This window comes from Xiphophorus couchianus, chromosome 2 (genome assembly GCF_001444195.1).
Source record: "Xiphophorus couchianus chromosome 2, X_couchianus-1.0, whole genome shotgun sequence".
Lineage (NCBI taxonomy): Eukaryota > Metazoa > Chordata > Actinopteri > Cyprinodontiformes > Poeciliidae > Xiphophorus > Xiphophorus couchianus.
In genome coordinates this window covers 28019650-28039733 of record NC_040229.1, presented here as the reverse complement: position 1 = coordinate 28039733, position 20084 = coordinate 28019650, and the positions used below count along the sequence as shown (strand labels likewise).

The window sequence follows — 20084 nt, the reverse complement described above, 5'->3', positions numbered from 1 at the left end:
CTGAGCTTTCATTCAGAAACGCGCCAGCCGGTGAAGCAAAGAGCTGAAACTTTGTAGGCGTGTGATCAAGTGCTTTTCTGGAGACACCTGGCTGCTCTGGCTAGTCTATTCATTAAACTGCCTTAATGGCCTCTTGCGCTTCGAGATCTATCATGTTGCGATAATGGCTTTTAGGAGGGAAGGGTGCTTTTAAATGCTTTCTGCTGATTTGGAAAGTTGGCCTGTTTCTAGGCATCAGAAACGCAACAGCTTAAAACACCTTGCTAATTTTATTGTCATGTTAGCTGACTCATTAACTTTCAGACTGCTAGCGAGGGAGCTGAAACATAGGAAAATAAAGGTTAATGGGTCAGGAGTTTAATAGTCTATTGTCTGCTAACTGCCTTGAATGTCACAGGAGAAAAATAAATCTGGAGACAGACTTTGTGGAATTTTCCTGGCTCTGCCTGCTGACGTTTTACACAACTTAATCAGTCAATTATTTACACCGGATTATTCCCTAGTAACGGACTATGGAAGTAAATAAAAATGTGAAAATGTCAACTGTTACTTAAGACAGTTTTTTTTTTAAACTGTAGCTTAGCCAAGAATTTTCAACTCCCTGCTTTGCTGCAGAGGCAGAAATAAATAGCGAGCTCTTGGGTCTGGGCCAGGCTGTATAACCGCATAACGTTTAACTTTCTATAAATACCACCGGATCCGGTCCAAGTTGATCAAGTGTGATTGAATCTGAAATGACTCCAAAGAAGAGTGCCAAGTTTCCTTAAGATACTTTTGGAAGAGCTGCTCGCCTCTGCCCAGCTTCTGACGGTGCTGCCGGCCTGAGTCACTCTGCATAGGCTGCATGACAGCAGTCATGCAATAATAAAGGTGCCATTATTAAGAAATGCAATTAAAAGGGCAGTCCTGATATGGTCAGTTGCTTAAACCACAATTTTCAGTTTGTTACTGTTCTGAAATATAAATTGTAAAAATATATATTTAAGATATATATCTAACTACAGCCTTGTGCACTCAGCTTTATAAGCATGAATGTCTGTCACATTTAAAAAGAAAATATCGTACACACGAAATCAGAAATGTTTTGATACACGTGAAGCTGCACAAAAATGCCACTGAGCGTTGTTTTAAAAATGCTAAACCCATAGGGGGCAGTGTAGCACAAAGCTAAAACCTATCAGAGTCCTTCAAAACAACCACGACTTCCTGTTAGGAATTAAATATGGCGCCAAGAGGTTCATTGGTGTGGACAAATGTATAGGTTAACAGCGTACTAGAATATGAAGTTATTAAAACACAAGACGACGTTGACTGGGGCAAGTGTGTGACATTATTTGTCACAGAGTGTACTGCGCGGGACCCTAAATCTCACTTCTTCCATGTCTACACGTAAACACGACTACAAAGTTTTCTCAGATCTACACTTTGGTCGGAGTTTTCATAATTAATCATTTTTTTGTGACATAAAACAGAGTTTTTGTGTGGATGAAAGTCCAAAACACATAGAAATAAATATTTTTCCACATAAGTCACATTAATAAAATCCTAGATTCTTAATGGAAATGTTAAATAACTTCCACAAGCCAGTATGGAGGTTGGAGAGTAAAAGTTATCTTAAAAACACATCATGAACAAAACAGAAAAGCATTACTAGTTAAGATCCCTAAAAATTACCTTAATAAGATAAGTAAGCTTTTCTACATCTGACGCTGATGAATGGCTTTTATTCAGATAATTTTTGTTAAATATGACAAATCTTTATTATCCTAATCTCACTGTTTTAAAAAAAAAAAGTATCATGCAACTACTGTGCAACATAAGCTGATTAATTCAGTTTAGAGGATGTTTATCAATGTATTGCTGCATTTAATAACCTAAGTAAGATAAGATAAATCTTTATTGTCATTGTCACAAGGACAACGAAATTCAAAGGGTGCCATCAGTCGGTGCACATGCCCAAAAAATAACTGTCTCACAATTCACACACAACGCAAGAATCAACAAACAACTGGCAAAAAAAAAAAAATAATAATAAGAACAGCCACATTCTCACATACATCATTTATGATGATTAATGGTTGTTTTTGATTGCATTTAGTTTTGTCATTGCTATCGGGTAGAAACTGTCTCTGAGACGATTGGTTCTTGTTCTGGTTGCTCTGTACTAGTTTATTATGAAAATTATTAGATTAATACCAAGAAGTAGTTTTGATTGAGTAATTAAATATTTTTCCATCTATTTTTGCAATTCTCATGGCATATAGAAAGCAATATCCTGAAATATTTACCGAAGTTCTAATCATTCGGCCTCAGCTTTGGTCTTGGTCTAGGAATGTCTGGTCCAGTCTTGGTCTAGGAATGTCTGGTCCAGTCTTGGTCTCGGAAGAAACGGTCTTGACTCCATCCCTGATGTTAAATGAGATATACTAAAACAATCAGCACTCAGAGTATTGAAGGACTTAAAGATTTAACATTAACAAATTTAAAGAACCAGATACGCTGCTGCTGCTCGTGTGTTTTGGATTGCATCATCTACCTCAGTTGTACTCTCCGTCCTTCCAACAATCTTGTGACCCGGTATCTAGTCCAAGATGTCTTCTCCTGGCTGCAGTAATTTTACAACTCCCCACTCTTGGAAGATCTGTGTTGGGTTCCTAATCCCAGAGCAGAGAGTTTGGCAACCCAAGGTAAGGGGAAAGAATGGATACAATTTTCATTTCTATTGGTAATTGCCTAATAGGTAAAAAAGAACAGCACTGCTGTCAACAGGTTGTGCTGTGCTTTGTCTTCAGTTTTCTCAAAACCTAAAAAGTATTCAGTACTGGGCTGTTTGTGGGTCCAACTCCAGTCTTTTATTAGAAAGGAAATAATGCATTAAATGATTGCCAAGATTGTGTTTTCTATTGTCCCTTTGGCAAGCACTCTGCACAGCTTAAATCCAATTCTGCCGTATTTCTGCTAGTCAGGCCACTTCATTCATTATTGCATAATGAATACAAAGTGCCACGACAGGCACTTTTTGTAAGCACGAACTCTCCGTGGTGTTTCTTTAGAAGTCCACAACATTTTTAAGTGTCTAACTATCGATTGCTAAAAGACCTGTTTTTCTCATTTGCTCCGTTTGTCCTGAATAAATGTGGAGTAAATACAAGCAAGGGTTCACATAAAGACTCCATCACGGCCACGGGGGCCAGCATTCCTCCCACACTGAAGGCCGCTGATTGATGTTGTGAAGATTCAACGGTTTAACATAATCCACCTAAAGTCTGCTGATGAGCAGCCTGGAAGCGCGCTCCGTCCCCACCCCCAGCCCTCACACCCTCGACGTTTTGCACGCTTCCGAAGTGGATGACCTGTCCCTGGACGTTCGCATGACTTCCCCTCAGCTACTTCCACTCCCACCTTAACAAACAGAACATGACCAAGACTGTCAGCACCTGCTTAAATATCTCCCACTTTAACCTGCTCTGGCTAATTTGGATGAACACGCCGCTCCAGGTGTTTAAACACTCACCCTGTTCTCCCCTGAGTAAAAAGAAAAAAACAAAACAAAAAAAAAACACAAAGTGGCACTGGTTCCACCACTTGAACTTGCATTTAATCAGGTGGCGAGCCCTCCCACCCCCGTTTGTGGTGGCAAGCCACTGATTAGATTTGGAGATTGAGAACCATTACAGGAGGCTGCAGTTGGATAATGACTTAAGTGCTGTTTCGTCTTCCTTTCCTCCGCAGGAAGGAATTTATCTGGATGGGCCTGGCCTTAACTGAATGGGAAGAGCCCAACGGTGAACAATGCCATATAGATAGTATTAATCTACAGTGACCCTTTCACCACTCTCCGTCTTACTGTTGGGGTTCTTGAGCATTGGAAAAGCATGAAAACAATGGCTGGCTTTACATATTGATACATGGAATCTTTCGTTTGTGTTTTTCACTAATATTGTAATACCAGACTGCAGACTTTATGGCAAATCTATCCAACAACTGCAGGTAAATTCAAAAACAAGCTGCAAAAAAAGATTGTTTTCAATGTTTTTGGAATAGCTTTACAATAAGAAAGAAGTAAAAAAAAAAAAAGAAAGTAAAATTTATTTCGATTGCTTATTCATAAATTGTGCAAAGAAGTCGAGCAAGATCATGCAAGGTTATGTGGAAGGGGATTGACCACTTCAGTTTAAAACAAATCATACCCATGCTAAAAATCATAGAACATATTGGATACAAAACAATCATCTTTGTAGACCCAACAAGGTATTCTAGAACTAAATAGCTCAAGCAACCCCTTAACAAGAGCAGAGCCAAACATTGGCTCTCTACGTTAAGTGTGTTCCTAACATTATAGGAAAATTGACAAAGACATTTTTTTCAGCAATTTACCTGAAAGTAGGATATCCTTATTAGGGATTCTAAGTTATACCTATACAAGATATTTAAAGGGGTAGTATTATATATTTTCCAGCCACACGGTGCTATTTAATAGCACAATCAAGTAACTGTGTTGTTATAAAAACGCTATATGCATGTAGCACTTTTATATCAAATATGACCTAAACAAAATTTGGCTTTGAAATTTAAGGCCTTTAAATTCGGCATCTGTCTCTTTAAAAACTCATGTTGTGGTTCCTCTATTAGCCCTTCAACAACGTTTTTACCAGCATTGTTCTGAGCAGTAGCTCCTATAATGAGCTCGGCAGATGTGAGGTGGAAGCTTGGAAACTGCAACCCGTCTCTTCAGAGGAGGAGCTTCGTCCTCGAAGGCGGGGCTAGGTTCACCCAGGTGTTTTGCACAGCTGAATGGTTGTCATGGAGATTAAAGGATTTCTCAAACATCCATGAAAGAAACAAAGCAACACTCGAGGTGTGTTTTATTGATGGAATAACATTATAACATGATATAAACCTGAAAAAGTCAATTTTACATGATACTGCCAGTTTAAAACTAGATTTTTGCCAATGCCAAGTCTCAATCTGATACTTTGCTAAAATCAATGCCCTCTACACAAGCCCAAAATTATTCACATCCCTGGCAGTTTTAGGCTTAAATGGGGTTTTTTTTCCTGACCTGAAGCAATATTTGTAATTTTAGAGTGGTCCAGCCAAAACCCAAAATCTGGCAGAGAATTTGTGGCGAGAACTGAGGATTAGGGTAATGGAAGAAAGGCCTTTCAGCCTCAAAGACTTGGAGAGCATCGACAAAGTTAAATCATCAAAATGCCAGCGGGAACAAGAACAAGCTGATCATGAGACGTGTTTGCTGTATTGCTAATAAAAATGTTTCCATTGATTTTTGACAAGGGTATAGATATTTTTCAAAACTGATACACGACCTACCGTATTTTCCGCACTATAAGGCGCACCTTCAATGAATGGCCTATTTTGGGGCGTGCTGTGGTGGCGCAGTGGGTTAGCACGCCCCACGTTTGGAGGCCTTAGTCCTCGACGCGGACGTCGCGGGTTCGACTCCCGGTCCCGACGACCTTTACCGCATGTCTTCCCCCCTCTCCTCACCCTCCTTCCTGTCTGCCTACTGTAGAAAAAATACGAGCCACTAGCGTCGCAAAAACTCTTCGGAGAAAAAAAAAAAAATGAATGGCCTATTTTAAAACTTTTTTCATATATAAGGCGCACCGCATTACAAGGCGCATAGAATAGACTCTACAGTAGAGGCTGGGGTTACATTATGCATCCATTAGATGAAACTGCGATAAAGGGAATGTCAACAAAATAGTCAGATAGGTCAGTCAAACTTTATTAATAGATTACAAACCAGCTTTCTGAAAACTCCATTCATTCCCAAAATGAATAAACAGCTGTTTTATTATTTTCCATGAGGTGACGTGGTATTTTTGTGACACAGTTTATCTTTTAACAACAGCAAGGTATAACATATAGTGGAGGGGAACTTTTCCTCGATTCAATAAACACGTAAAAAACAGTCTGATGCTGTTGTGGTAAATCAAACGTTAGTGCAATCACAATATATATCCACTTCCGCTATAACCATTGATTGGTTCATGTTAAATTCTCTCGCTGCTGCTCTTTTCCCGTGTTCTACTGTGTGACTGATCGCCTTGAGCTGAAACTCTGCGTCGTAAGCGTGTCTCTTAATCGGAGCCATTTTAGGGTCTTTACACAAAACCCAGCGTGCACCGCATTTTCTGTGCAATGTCAGTATTTAATGTCTCTTTGATCAACATTAGCAGTGTGATTGTGTCGCACTCACCAAACAATGATTATAGTTTATGGAAACTGCAATCTCTGCCACCGGGTGTTTCATAACCAATACAATGCTTGACCCAACCGGAGTTTCTTTAGGTCAGCCTCCTCCAGAACTGGTTGGCTTGGAGAATGACATAAATTTTGCAAGTCCAACACAACTGGTTACGACAGCAACTTAGGACCATTGTAGAAAGAAAACAAAGAGTTTTAGTCTTGATTTAAAGGAACTCAGTGTTTCAGTTTTCAAGAAGTTTGCTCCAGATTTTAGGTGCATAGAAGCTGAATGCTGCTTCTCCATATTTGGTCTATCTGTTGTTCTGTAATACCACACTGGGCAGATATTCATAAAATAAATAGAGTGAGAGTTTTTGGCTATTAATTCTTGAGAATCAGGTGGGGCACCAACTTGGTAAGTTTTATCTAAATTACAAATTTTGATAACAATTGTTATTGGTGGATCTTAATAGTTATTCATTTCCAAACCAATAAATTTCTTGTCTATAGTCCTTAAAGGGGCAGTATTATGTAAAATTTGCTTTTTTGGGTTTTACATCATGTTACAATGTTATTCCCTCAGCAAAAAAGTCCCTGGAGTGTTGATTTGACTCTTTCATGCATATTTTATGCTGCTCGCATTCTCACTAAAACCAGGAAGATAGAGCACATAACACCAGTTTTAAAGTCCCTCCACTGGCTCCCTGTAGCTCAAAGAATAGACTTTAAAATACTGTTGTTAGTTTACAAATCACTGAACGGCTTAGCACCACAATACATTAAAGATCTGCTGTTGTTGTATCAACCTTCCAGACCTCTCAGGTCTTCCGGTTCTGCTCTGCATCCCCAGAACCAAACGAGGAGAAGCAGCTTTCAGCATCTATGCACCACAAATCTGGAACAAACTCCAGAAAACTGTAAAACAGCTGAAACACTGAGTGCCTTTAAATCTCAACTAAAAACCCACCTGTTTAGAATTGTATTTGAAATGTAATCAATTACAAATTTAACAATCTCATTTGACTTAATGTCATGGTTTGATTATTGATTCTATGTTGCATGACTTTGTGTTTTTGTGTTTGTTATGATGTAAAGCCCTTTGAAATGCCTTGCTGCAGAAATGTGCTGTACAAATAAAATTTGATAGGTTGATTTCAGAAATCCTTCAATCTCCCTGGCAACCATTCAGCTGTACAAAACGCCTAATTGGATGTAGCTCCGCCTTTGAGGATGAAACTCCTCCTCTGAGCTGCAGTTTCCAAGCTTCTGCCTCACAAAGCATCCCTCCCCTCCTCGGCTCCTTCAGACTAGCCAGCAGCAATTAGCAAACACCTGGTGGAACTGAGCATCAGCTGAGCTCATTATAGAAGCGCCTTCTCAGAGCAACGCTGATAAAAATGTTGTTAAAGGGTTAAAAGAGGAGCCATGTTCTGATAACTTTCTGAAGGCGGAGTTTCAGACAAAGGCCACATTCAAGGTGTTAAATTTCAAATTTCTTTTAAGTCATATTTGTTACATATAACATTTTTATAACAACTAAAGGGGCAGTTACTTAATTGTGTTATAAAATGGCACTATGTACTTTGAAAATACATAATATTGCCCTTATAAACAGTGGTCAGGTCTCCATTAGGCTCTTACTTATATGGGAAATTGAAGTGACAAGTGGTGAGGCCTCACCTGCAGGCCATAGATCACTTAAAGCATTCCTAGTCAAAGTAAGTCTCTGACATATGTGTGAAAAAATTAAATATATATATATACATGTATATATTTGTACAATGCCTTAGTTTTATTAGGTAATTACTCTGAACAGGAAACACTTTACATGTTCCATTCTTGTTCCCTACAGGAAGACTGATGGTGGTGCACCTCCTTCTACCTCTATTTCCCATGTACATCATCGGCCTCAGTGTAAGTCACGGCAAATGTAAGAGCAGTTCTGAGTTCATGAAGTGGCGAAGGAAAAAGACCATTTTTGGTCCACTGGGTCCGTTGGGTTAGCCATTAGCTTCAGCCTACAGGTCCAGCTAACCCTGGTGAGTCAAATTACCTGTTTTTTTTTTTTTACTTTGAGTATTGAACCTGAGATTATAAATTGCCCTGTGCTTTCTGCGTATCCCAGATGTGCTCATTACTCTCCCTTTAATCACCCGCTTTGCAAGTTTATTGAAAGCAAAACGGCAACTAGATCCGATAATCAATGCAACGCTAACTTCAAGCTAATGGTTACGTGTAGGCGGGAAGAGTACTAACAGTCCCTGTCAGCTGAAAGCCATACCTTAAACAAACACATTTGACTGCGGTTAGCTAATAATAGTGTAGCACACTAGCTGTTATTCGCCTTCATGTTCCATTACAAGAACATGACATCATTCATTATTTGTCTGGTCAATTAAAAATGATGAGATAATGTTTACATGTGGTTTATGTTGTTTTGCTATGACTACAAACAAACATATTCAGGTCAGAAGTTTCCAATCTGCGTGCTTGGCCCCGTTAAAGAGGTTATAAAAACACAGAGGGAGAATCACATTTGATAAATGTGTGCAAAAACGTTTGCATGTCCATCTAATTCTCCATCTGCACACAAAGGCGACCGGCTCCTAAAACTTGAAAGCAATTTGGTGTCTCTCTGAACAGTTTGCATAAATTTCAGTGATGCCTCATGCATTCATTAGAGGTAAAAGATACTCACATTCATCTATGATAAAACACATTTCTGCCTTAGATTTTCAGTGACTAAAGCTGTTCCCTTCATGGAATGAAACAACTACATAATGCTGAAGGCAGGTGGCGGTTTTGATTGTACAGAAGAAGAAAAAAACCCAAAGCTCCACCTTTGTCTTTACAAAAAGCCCAGGAATTGTTTGGTGTTGCACAGCTGAATGGTTGCTATGGAGATTGAAGGATATACAGATAACCTCAATTTCCCTATGGGATTAATAAAGTTTAACCTAACCTATTGTGCGTTTATAAAACTTCCCCCGCCCACACACAAGCAGTTTACATCAGCTGTCGGCAAATTACGTCACTTAAGCTACTCCATAAAATAGCGACAAAGTTGGGAGAAAACACCAGTCAGCTGGTTGTTCAATAATAATTGAAAACATTTTTGGGGAAAAATTTATATTTTATTGATTATTCATTACCCCATCCATGTATACATAATCACAATACAATACTTTAACCTCTTTGAATTCTGCACCTAAAAATTAACCATAGTAAGAAAAAACTAAAAGTACGACTATAGTTAATAAAAACTAAGGTAAAACTAAATAATATTTAGCTAATAGCAACTAATAAAAACTAGTAAACACACTCTAAAAACAAACTGAATTAGAGTAACAACAATATAAAACTATAATGAAAAACCCATTATACAACCCTACCAACCTTTCGTGACGTTTGACTTCCCTGTAAATACTGTATCTATCCATGTGTACTTTGCACAAACACACTTTCACTTTTACAGCATATAGCCCCTTTAATGGGCTCAACCATTAGGTTTCCGTTTCATCCCTCCTGTTATATCAACAGCTTCACTCTTGGGTGTTGCTATCATTTCTGCTAGACTTCCAGAACTGTTACATTTCCACATGAGATCCTTGATTGGCCCAACATAGGTGAGCCATGAACGTTACATATCGCACATTTGTCTGCACCCAATTACACTGCGGGGGAAGTTGTGTCCACAGTAATGACTTACTCTAGGCTGGGTGTGTTGATCTCAGCTGGGGGAGGCCCCGCTTTAAAGGTTACTCTATCGACTCGGCGCTCGGAAGTTTTTCAGGAACCGAGGTGAAACTTTGCTGGAGTCGGGGTGGCTTGCTCATTGCATCTCCCAAGGGTGAAGTGTGATGCCAATGAACCAAAAAAAGGAACAGAAGGAGCGCAAGCATGCACACACACACACACACACACGGAAGCAGGCACTGAAGACACATTCGTCCAGATGCGAGTGTACAATGTTTGTCGAAGATGCACAAATAGTGAGTGTTCCCCTATGACATAGAATATACAGTCAGGAAAAAGCTATGAAGAGGCATGTGGAAAGGCAATGCTGTTTTCCCTACAAAACAAACTTACATTCAGTGAAATGGATTGTTTTCTCTTTGTATGTTCTTTGTACACTTCTATTCCTCCTGATGTTGACTACAGAAGACGGAAGAACTGAAGACGTTGAATATGTAATGCTGTTGGAATGTGTTGTTTGACCACAAACTGTAAAGTACATAGCCATAAGTGATTAATTTTCTCCAGTTCCCGACAAGGTCGCCCTCTCTCCTGACATTCCCACTGGACAGCAGTCACAGCTCATTAATGTTTTGTACCCAAGTAACCTTCTGCCATCTTCTACTAATACTTAAATAAATTAAGTTGAATAACTGCCCTGTTGTTGCAACACCTAGACAAGCTGAGCCTAACAAGTGTTTGTCTGAAATGATTTGGTTTTTGCCGTTAAATACCTTTCAGAAATGTTTTTGTACAATAACGTTATGATGTTTCAGCTGTGTCTATATCTGAGGTGTTGGACAGTGAATGCCATTAGTGTCATCACCGTCATCATTTAGTGAGAGGTTGTTGTAATTAGCCGGTAAATGCTTGACCAATTAGCTAAGCTAATTGGAAGCTGAGCGAGTATCACTTATTTGTTATTGAGCATTTTGAACTTCAGGAAACTCTCATAAGACATTTAGGAGAAGCATGCTTTACTACAATGGCTGCGTTTAGTATTTCTATTAAATGTTTTGGCGCTGAGGTGGTTTGTTTGGTTGTGTCGAAGTTGGTTTATTTCGGAAAGCTGCAATGAAAAACCTTTTTTCTCATCACACAAGTCAGATGATCAACAACCGGACATTTCCGCAAGTGAAAACCCCGAAGACGAAGACAGCAGGAAGTAGTTGGAGGATCGCTGCGTGGCAGTTTTTGTGAATGACTTATTGCGGTAAACAAACTTATTCAGCTGTGATTTCATGGAATCACCACAGATGTGGAATTGTTTTTTCGAGATTCGCGGAATAACTGAAAAAGTTTTGGGCACATTTGTATTGAAAACGTAGCTATTCAGGAGGAAGGACGATGATTTTCTTTCACCTTTTGATGATACTTTGAACTCACGCACACAAACATCACACTGTAAAATAAAACATTAGGACTAGCTTAGATTGAGCTAATCCTAAACACATCTGTTGAGCATCCTGTTTAAGGGTGTGTTCACACCTGGAAAGTCCTTTGTTTGGTCTCTAGAAAGTAGACTATTATTTCATTTGGTGCGGTTTTCTTTGGCATAGTACTTTTTGCAAATAAGTTATGTCTTGTAAACACAGCTATGACAATCATTGCTCCCATTGGATAGAATTGACAGGGGCAGCACAGCACAGACCTGGAAGGAAAACAAACTGACTTTGATGAAGTTCTTTTACTTTAATGCTGCATTGTTTTGGAGTTCTTCAATTTTCTCCTTGCTGAATAGTTGGGTGCATCCGCCCAAACATCAAGGAGGCTCAGTGTACTCCAGGAACCATCCACAGCTCATTGTTGGGAGCGTCCACGCCGTTTATCGTGAAGCCCAGCAACTGTGAACAAACGTTTGTGCTCTTAATGACTTAATGTTCAAATTCTTAAGAGGGAAGAATGCATTTGCAAGACCCTGTAGCAAAGTGGTGGCTACCTTCATTAACAATATGAAGAAAGAGTTCCACGATCCAAAGCCCTTCACCGAAACAATGCACAACCCTTTTAACTGCAGAAACCTAAACAAATGCACAAGCCCAAGAAAACGTCTTTGTTCTTATTTGTGAGAAAGTGCTTGCTGGAAGTTCCAGAGTCCAAAAGATGTGGCTTGAGGCCCGGCAGTTGCCTATTCAGCAGTGATTTAGCAGCTGACAAAGCTGAACCATGTGGCTCAATAGCACTAAAAGGCTCATCCCGTATAATGGGGTTCCTCTGTGACGCAAACATGGAGAGGCAACCCCTCCCCTTTAGTTTACTCTGACATATAGGCCTACACACACACACACACACACACACCTGTCCAATTTGTCCGGCATTAAGTACACATAGAAAGACATTTTCCATACACGCGTGCTCATGTGAGGCAGTTTAGAAAGAAACACACACATGCACACGCCGCCCTGCCCCTCTAATGAAAAGGCAGGGCATTGAGACAATTGTGCAGGGCAAACACTTGTGTAATTGCCGTTGAGAAACGGCCCTTGTCGCAGGCTGTCATCGATTGGTTGTTTGCTCACTTGTGTGGGAGGAGGCCTGAGCAGCTTCGGTCATTACTGCACTGGCCGTGGTAAGGCTTTATTACCTTAATGTGGTTCGAGGTTTTTACTCCGGACAGGAGATTGCCACACTTTACTTGTGGCTTTACTAATAAAAAAGTACTTGTAAGACTTGCTGAGAGAGAGACAGAGAGCAAAGATTGTCGGAAGGTAATCAGTTATTTATACTAGAGACTCTAAAGTTCTTGGCTGACTACTCAAACTCACTGCAGGAAGTCTGGGTTGTGATTAAGCACAATGAAGTTGGCAGCATTATGAATGAAGTGCAGGAGTCCAGAAGTGCGTCACTGTGTAGTATACGTCCATCCCCAGCAGATGGCCCCGCCTGCAAGTGCTTATTCAGGGGGGGAAGCGGTGACTTACAGGGGTGGGGGTGCCCTTTATTGATCTCATAGGTTGAGATACAGCATGAAACGAACCATTTTTGGAAACTTTTTTCAACTATTTATCGCCGGCGGTGCTACTGCACGTCCACCAGTTCGCTCTGCCTCTTATTTGATTAATGACATCAATGCAAACGAGGGATGGCAAATGGTCCATATGACTGGTGAATTTTGTGAATGGAGCACTTAGTGACTGAGGAATGACGTCAGCACAAAAGCCGTATCTCTCAACGGCGAGCCAAGTCCGAACCGGGGGGTCTAGAGGAGGCTTCCCATTGGCTCGCCGTAGCATCACGGCCCACGCGATTGGCTGCCGGCAAATAATTAAACACCTACACAGTCGATGCACAAATCCGAGTGGTGGGATATATAGGCTGGTGGTTGGCGCTTCATGCAACAGAGTCAAGAGTTGTCCTGCAAGTTGAGAGAAAGTCAACTTCTTGTTGTTTTGAACAGAGATTCAGAGAGATATTTATATAAATTTATTTTTACTGCTGGGTGATTACCATTGAAGGTGAGTGTTGACTTCCTTTATTGTCTACATCAGTGGGTCGGGGTTGTATTTTGACTCTTTGGTTGTGGGATTAGACGGGTGGCAGCTGTTTGACTGGGTTGATGTGAATGAAATGAGGCTGGTTACCAGAAGCAGAACATGTTGGGAAGCTCCTGTTTTCCTATTGGGGACCAAAGGCTCAGCCAAGTCGGAAAAAGAGGGAGGAAAGATAGAAACAATGGGCAAGGAAATCTCCAGAAAAAGCAAAAAAAAAAAAGAAGAAATTGCTGAGGCGGTGCACTTCACAAGAACGAGAAAAACGGGCAGAAGCAGCCAGCTCAAAGTGTGTGTGTGTGTGTTGCAGACAAAAGGGTGCGCGCGTGTGTGTTAGAGAGTGCTGGAAGCTCATTACACTAATGCACTGGTCCCTTAGGGAGTTGGCAAGCTTGGAGTAACCCCCCCCCCCAACACCACCTATCTTTTCACCCCTCCTCTTCCAGCAACTGCTACCTATATTGCAGAGTCTGGGACCCTTGCCTACCCGCCCGCCCCCTCCTTCTCAAACACAAACACATACACACACATTTATGCACACCCAGCTACCTGCAGGCATGTCGCACTCCAGTCCCCGCTGCGTATGACATGAGAGAACTACATGTCCTGTGCTCGCTCTTGGATATTTCGGAACAGTGCGTTTCGGTGAACAAGAGTAGAACGGGGGGGTGGCTGCCGTGTGTGTGAGGATGAGGAGACGTGGGTAGAACTAAGCCAAGGTTGATAGGAACTCAAGGGTGGGGGGGAGAGAGGAGGAAGAAGGGGCTCGGCGAGCAGCAAGTGCATTTGTTACACATGTTGCCTTGTAGGTACATCAGTGCGCAAGATGCTGACGAGAGGGTTGGGGTGTTTTCCTTCCTGTTGCAGGGGACCATGGTTATGTTGAAAATCTCCGCTTTCCTCGTTGCCTACGCCCTGGTCATCTGCCAGATGTACTGCTCACAAGCCGCCCCTGCCAGGTGAGACACGGTTCTTGCGGCTTACTTTTCGTTCAGGCGGCTGTCAAGCACTTGCAGTGATTTTTGGATTTAAAAGCAACGCTCATATGACAAACAATTGGTTTCCTGGTTTTCAGGAGTTTTTCTTTAAAAAAAACAAACAAACTGTAGTCGTAAAAGGTGTTTCTAGTCATTATGTCTTTCTTTTTGAGGAATTATCTGCAGTAACATTAATGGAAGCAGTAGAAGCTGATATACAGTACGTAAATGTACATGTACAAGTGTGATGTTTTACTATCAAATATATAGCATACTGTAAATTTAACTACACGGCAAAGACACAAAATCTAATAAATTATTTATCTTCCAGTCTCTAATGCAAATATCTTGGTACACTTGGAAATAGGACAAACTAAATTACAAGTAATTTTTCAGCAAGATATAGGAGCTTGTTTTAAGTTAATAATTCACTAAAATAGATTCTAAAAAGTAACATTGACAGAATTTGTTTTAAATGTCTTGTTATAAATAAAATAATTTGCCAGTGGAACTAGTACTTTTCATCAATACTGAGGAATTGTTAGCCTAAAACAATCTCCTATTTTTTTGCTGAAAGGTTAGTTCTCTTATTTGCAGTGTTCCAAGATATTTCCACTAGAAAGTAAACAAAAAAGTACTTGGTAAGATTTTGTGTTTTTGCAGTGTACGAATACATTCTTACATTTGAAATTTTTTACATTTAAAAGGTTGTTTTACTAATTCATTTGACTCGATAAAATGCAATAGAATAGAATGTGCTTGATTTAATCCCAACCTGGGATGTCTTAGTTGTAGCTAAACATTATGATGCAAATAATAAAAAAAAGATAAATCTAATGCTCAGTTTAGAATATAGAAGTCATGAAGTTAGGAAAGAAAACCGGAAACACATGGATTTTGCTGCACGTTATTGCACATCTATTCCGCAGTTTGCATACTATTAATAAGACACAAAAAGAGGAAGTTGTAATTCACTCCTGAGGGAGATAAATGAGACCTATATATCCATACGGAGCTTCATTCCAGCCACTCTCCCGAGCGTTCCTATGAAGCTATTGATTTTGTAATAAATCTAAAGCTTGTTGGAAAACAACCCCCTTTTCTCATATGGGGCACTTTCCGCAGATTGTTTCGCCCCCCCAGCCGATCCCCAACCCCTCCCTACTGTTGGCCGCTGGCCCTCAAACCCAGACGTCATTACTCTCCGAGGTGCTGATGTCTCCGCCTCGCCTTTCCATCCATCGTCTTTACCAGCACCCCAAGATCCCACCCAAAACACACACACACACACATCCTGGCATCTCAGGGAGGTTGTGGGGCCGTGTGAGCTCTTAGACCTCTTCAGAAATGTTCAAAAGCCAGCTTTTGAGTTACGTAAACGCCCCATGAAATGTGTGACAAATGTCCGGCAGCTTCTTAAGGGGGTTAGGAACCAAACTGAACTCCTGGCCCGCTGACCTCTTGTCCCCTTGTTGTCTCCTGAACCGTCCCATCACAGACCAGGTTTAGAGTCCATGTCAGAACGAGTCACGCTCACGGACTACGAGGCGCGAAGGTTACTGAACGCCATCGTCAAGGAGTTTGTGCAGATGACGGCAGAAGAGATGGAACAGCAGGCGACGGAGGGAAACAGGTACATCCGATTCTTATTTCCTCAAATAAAGCTTTAATATTTCCTTACAGCAGAAGCAAACTCATAGACGACTCAATTTCTCATGGAATGATGTAGAATCGTCTCAATTAATTGATCATGAAGTTAATTTTATTAACTTGTATATTACCATGTCTTTTTCTGGAGGGTTGTACAAATAGTGTGGTGGGTTTAAGAACAGATTTGTTCTAGAACTTTCTAGAACATGCTCTAGAATTATTAGACTACATTTTGTTCAGGCAACAATGTGGACAGGTCCTGAACCCGGCTGCTTTTAGCGAAAATGTCAACCGGACAGATTGTTTTTAGATTGTTCCCACATTTCACTCTCTGGTTTCATTCTAACACCACTGCTGATGCATCATCATCAGTCAGCTCTAGAGAGGTATGTCCTTATATAGGGAAAAAAAACTAAACCAAAAAAAATAAAATAAAAAACACATGTTTTTTCCCCACAACAAAATGCTAAAATGGAGAAACAAGTAAAAAAAAAGAAATCTGTATTCTCTGTCATGACCCTTTTTCCTGCATGAAACAAGCCTGGTTTTGACTGTGTGAAGGGGTGAAAAACTGCCTGCTGGGCATGTGAAAAGCATATATTCACTTATCAGACCCCCCTCCCCAAAAAAACAAGTGTGCATGATGTCAGTTATAGTTACGGGAAGCTGCATGACTGTGGGAAATGGATGGGTTGTTTTTGTTGGTGTAAAAGCAGAAGGATTTGTGGGAGAGGGGGTTGGAGGTTGGCGCATGATGGGACGGATGACGAGTTCTTTGAATGTTTCACAAAAGAAAAGCTGGTGGCATGATGCTGTATGAGATTCGAGACGTTCCTATTCCACTTTTGTTTAATCTGTGACGGCATGAGACAGAAATGCATGCGAGGTCAGAGCGGCGTGTAAGCGGAGGTTAGAGAAAAGACCAAACGATGATGATTTCTCTTGCATGTTTTCCCTTACCTATGAGTCCTTTTTTTCCTCTGCATGTCTTTTTCTGTGTGTCCCCTCCCCAACAGCATGGACAGGCCCCTAACCAAGCGCTGTTCCAACCTCAGCACTTGCGTGCTGGGCAAACTGTCTCAGGAGCTGCACAAGTTGCAGACATTCCCCCGCACGAACGTGGGAGCGGGAACGCCCGGCAAGAAGCGCGGCGCTCCTGAGAGGGACAGCTATGCAAGCTATGGCGAGACGTTTGACAGCATCTGAACCCTTCTTTCTCCTCTCTCTCCTTTTATTTATCCTTCCTTCTCTCCTATCTCTTTATCCCGGTTTGCTCTCCGTATTTTTCATCCTGGCAAGTGCATGCTGACTCCTACCGGCTTGAGAAGAACCTGACTTTTTTCTCTTTTTTTATGTACCTCTTTCCCGCCTTTTTACCCTGCTTGGTTTTTTGGGGTTTTTTTGGGCAGAGAATAATTTGTTCCTTTTTTCTCAGACAATCAGACACAATTTACACAGCTGTAATTTACAATGTCAGATATCCATTTCTGTGTAGTGTTTTTGATGGCATCTGATAGACAGATCACTTAATGTAACCATTAATAAATAATCCACTCATGAAGACACCATGTTTGTTGTTCAATAAACGTATTTTTCTACCAGGAAGCCTTAGCTCCTGTTCGTTTTTTAAAGACACAACAAAATTGGGTTTGTATGAACACGCGAGAACAAAATTTGGTTGGCATGGATACGAGCAAAACGAAACAAATTAGTGTGTAAATATACTATAAAACGCTTCAGTACGTCCAAAGGTAAGAAAATAATCCACTCATGTAGACACCAATGTCTGTTATTCAATGAACATAATTTTCTACAAGGAAGCCTTAACTCCTGTTTGTCCGTTAAAGACACAAAAATTGGTTCGTATGAACACGCAAGAACGAAATTAGAGCGTAAATACACTTTAACACCAAAATTAAACAAATTAGAGCGTAAATGAACTTTTACGATGCCTTGAAATCTGTCCGGGAAGTCCTCAGTAAGTCAGCAGGTAAGAAAATACATAAGCTGTTACCTTATTTGCCCACTTTTATCAAATTTGTCGCACTGCTGGTGTGTTGTGGTGTTAGCTCGTGCTAATCTCCTTTTGCTGTCCTGAAGCAGCGTTACGACACAGAAGCGCGCCTGCAACACGGCCACGTGCGTGACCCACCGCCTGGCCGACTTCCTCAGCCGGTCGGGCGGAATTGGCAACAGCAACTTCGTTCCCACCAACGTTGGCGCCAAGGCCTTCGGCAGGCGAAGGAGAAGCACCCAGATGTGAGCGCTCTCCATCAGTCTTCTGGGAAATGGTAAATACGGTTTTATACAAATTGTTTTTTTTTATCGATAAAAGTTTGTGTTATTGCCTCAGGATGTACCTCAGTTTCTCTTGTTTTCTGTCTTTCAGAGGCGGACACCTGAAAAGAAAAAAGAAAAAAAACAACAACCTGTGAACAAAATTCAACACGGCAAAACTACGCAGATGAATACTAAACTGGCCCTTTATCTTTTCTTTCACCTTCTTACTGGAAAAGAAAGGATGTTTTGTCCCCATTATCCATCCTGTTATTAATCTTTTTCTCTCTTTTTTTTGGCTTTTGGCAAATAACTGAAAAAAAAAATGTGGGAAAAAAAGCACTTTACTTTATGTACATAAACAAATGAACTCCTTAAAGTAAAAAAAAAAAAAAAACATCCCGATGGTTACTCTTTTTTATACATGACTTATTATTGGAAAATAAAATGAAAACAGCAGTGGTCATCACTTTCTTTTTTTCGCCCCACGTTTCACCTCGTTAGAGCCGACCCCCCGCTGAGAGTCACATCTAAACATTCCCCCTTCTACGCTGGTAAAGATCCTCCCCACTTCGCTCCCCACACAACTTTGTCTTGTGCCTTGATGTAGAAAAATTTACATGAACATGATTGTACGGCTTCGTTTCGAGACGGCAAAGAAGAACCCGAGTGAGGATGAGGAGGAGAATGGTGATGGATTCATATTGTAAACAATATTGTGAAAAACCAAAAAATTTCAGCAAGATTAAAATGTATTTTAGATACACTTTGGTTTGAGGTAATTGTGTTGTTCTTTTCGTAAACAGATGTAGAGAGAGAGAGGGGAAAAAAAATCACCTGCCACTTATATTTGTACTCACGATGCCGTCACTGATCCCAGAATAAATTTGAAAACTATTTAACATTTGAGTCAAATTTACAAATACAAACAGTCCATATGGAGCAGAAATGACTCACTCCGAATAACCCGGATAAGTCTGGATACATGACAAGAAAATCGTGGAATTGCTGAACAAAGTGCAGCCAAAAAACAACCACATCTGGTTGACGCATGCGGCAATATTTTAGGCAAAACATTAAAAAAAAAAGAAGAAAAAAAAGCCCCACAATATTTGAATTTTCTGCAGGAAACGTAACATGAAGGAAACCTTTTGGGAGGGTTTCACTTGTTGTTACAGCAACACTCCAACAGATGGCAATCTGATTAATCGCACAAATAGTTTCTGTGTGGCTCTGCTGATGTGCTTCAAGGGAGGAAGAAAACCTTCCGTTCTCCAACACCTCCAGCTGCCTCCTGTAACGTCTTCACATTTTCACAAATGATCTCAAAATGGGATAGAGTTACGGTTAATTCTGTAAATAGCCAAACTTGACTCAGAACATCAACCGTGGTGAAAGGCCTGAAAGGGCTCACAGCAGCAGGTAATACTTTCCACGCAACACCGAGTAGATTCCCCGTCGTGCAGATGAACATTTCTGTGTTCCTGCCAAGTCATTTGGAATAATTTGTTGTGCGGCGTTTTCCATATTAGCGAAATTAAATGGACCAAATCCTGAAAAAAAAAAGACCTCTTAGTTTTGGAACTGAAATATGGCACATTTATCCGTATAGATGTTTTTCTGCAAAGAAGAATAAACAAACCCAAGGTCACCAAAAAAAAGCTGCAGGTTTGCAGCGTCTCTTCCTCCACGGTACGGGATGTCTGCAGTGTTCTTAAAACTTAAAGACATTTCCTGTTTGTTT

At 40.7% G+C, this 20084-nt stretch overlaps 1 protein-coding gene across 4 annotated transcripts; it reads left to right on the top strand.

Moving 5' to 3' along the window:
- The first annotated feature begins 13227 nt into the window (after positions 1 to 13227).
- LOC114150789 (calcitonin gene-related peptide) lies at positions 13228 to 19111 on the top strand. Of its 4 annotated transcripts, none has more exons than XM_028027514.1 (4): positions 13228 to 13403; positions 14304 to 14395; positions 15912 to 16046; positions 17080 to 18084. In XM_028027514.1, exons 2-4 carry the CDS (start codon positions 14310 to 14312, stop codon positions 17267 to 17269), a joined length of 411 nt encoding a protein of 136 aa, XP_027883315.1. In that variant the 5' UTR covers positions 13228 to 13403; positions 14304 to 14309; the 3' UTR covers positions 17270 to 18084. The 4 variants fall into 4 exon arrangements, with proteins under 4 accessions (XP_027883315.1, XP_027883294.1, XP_027883298.1 ...); XM_028027497.1 differs by lacking the exons at positions 13228 to 13403; positions 17080 to 18084 and adding exons at positions 18164 to 18354; positions 18453 to 19111 and having other exon boundaries at positions 14004 to 14395; XM_028027505.1 differs by lacking the exons at positions 13228 to 13403; positions 17080 to 18084 and adding exons at positions 18167 to 18354; positions 18453 to 19111 and having other exon boundaries at positions 14015 to 14395.
- Positions 19112 to 20084: the final 973 nt, after the last annotated feature.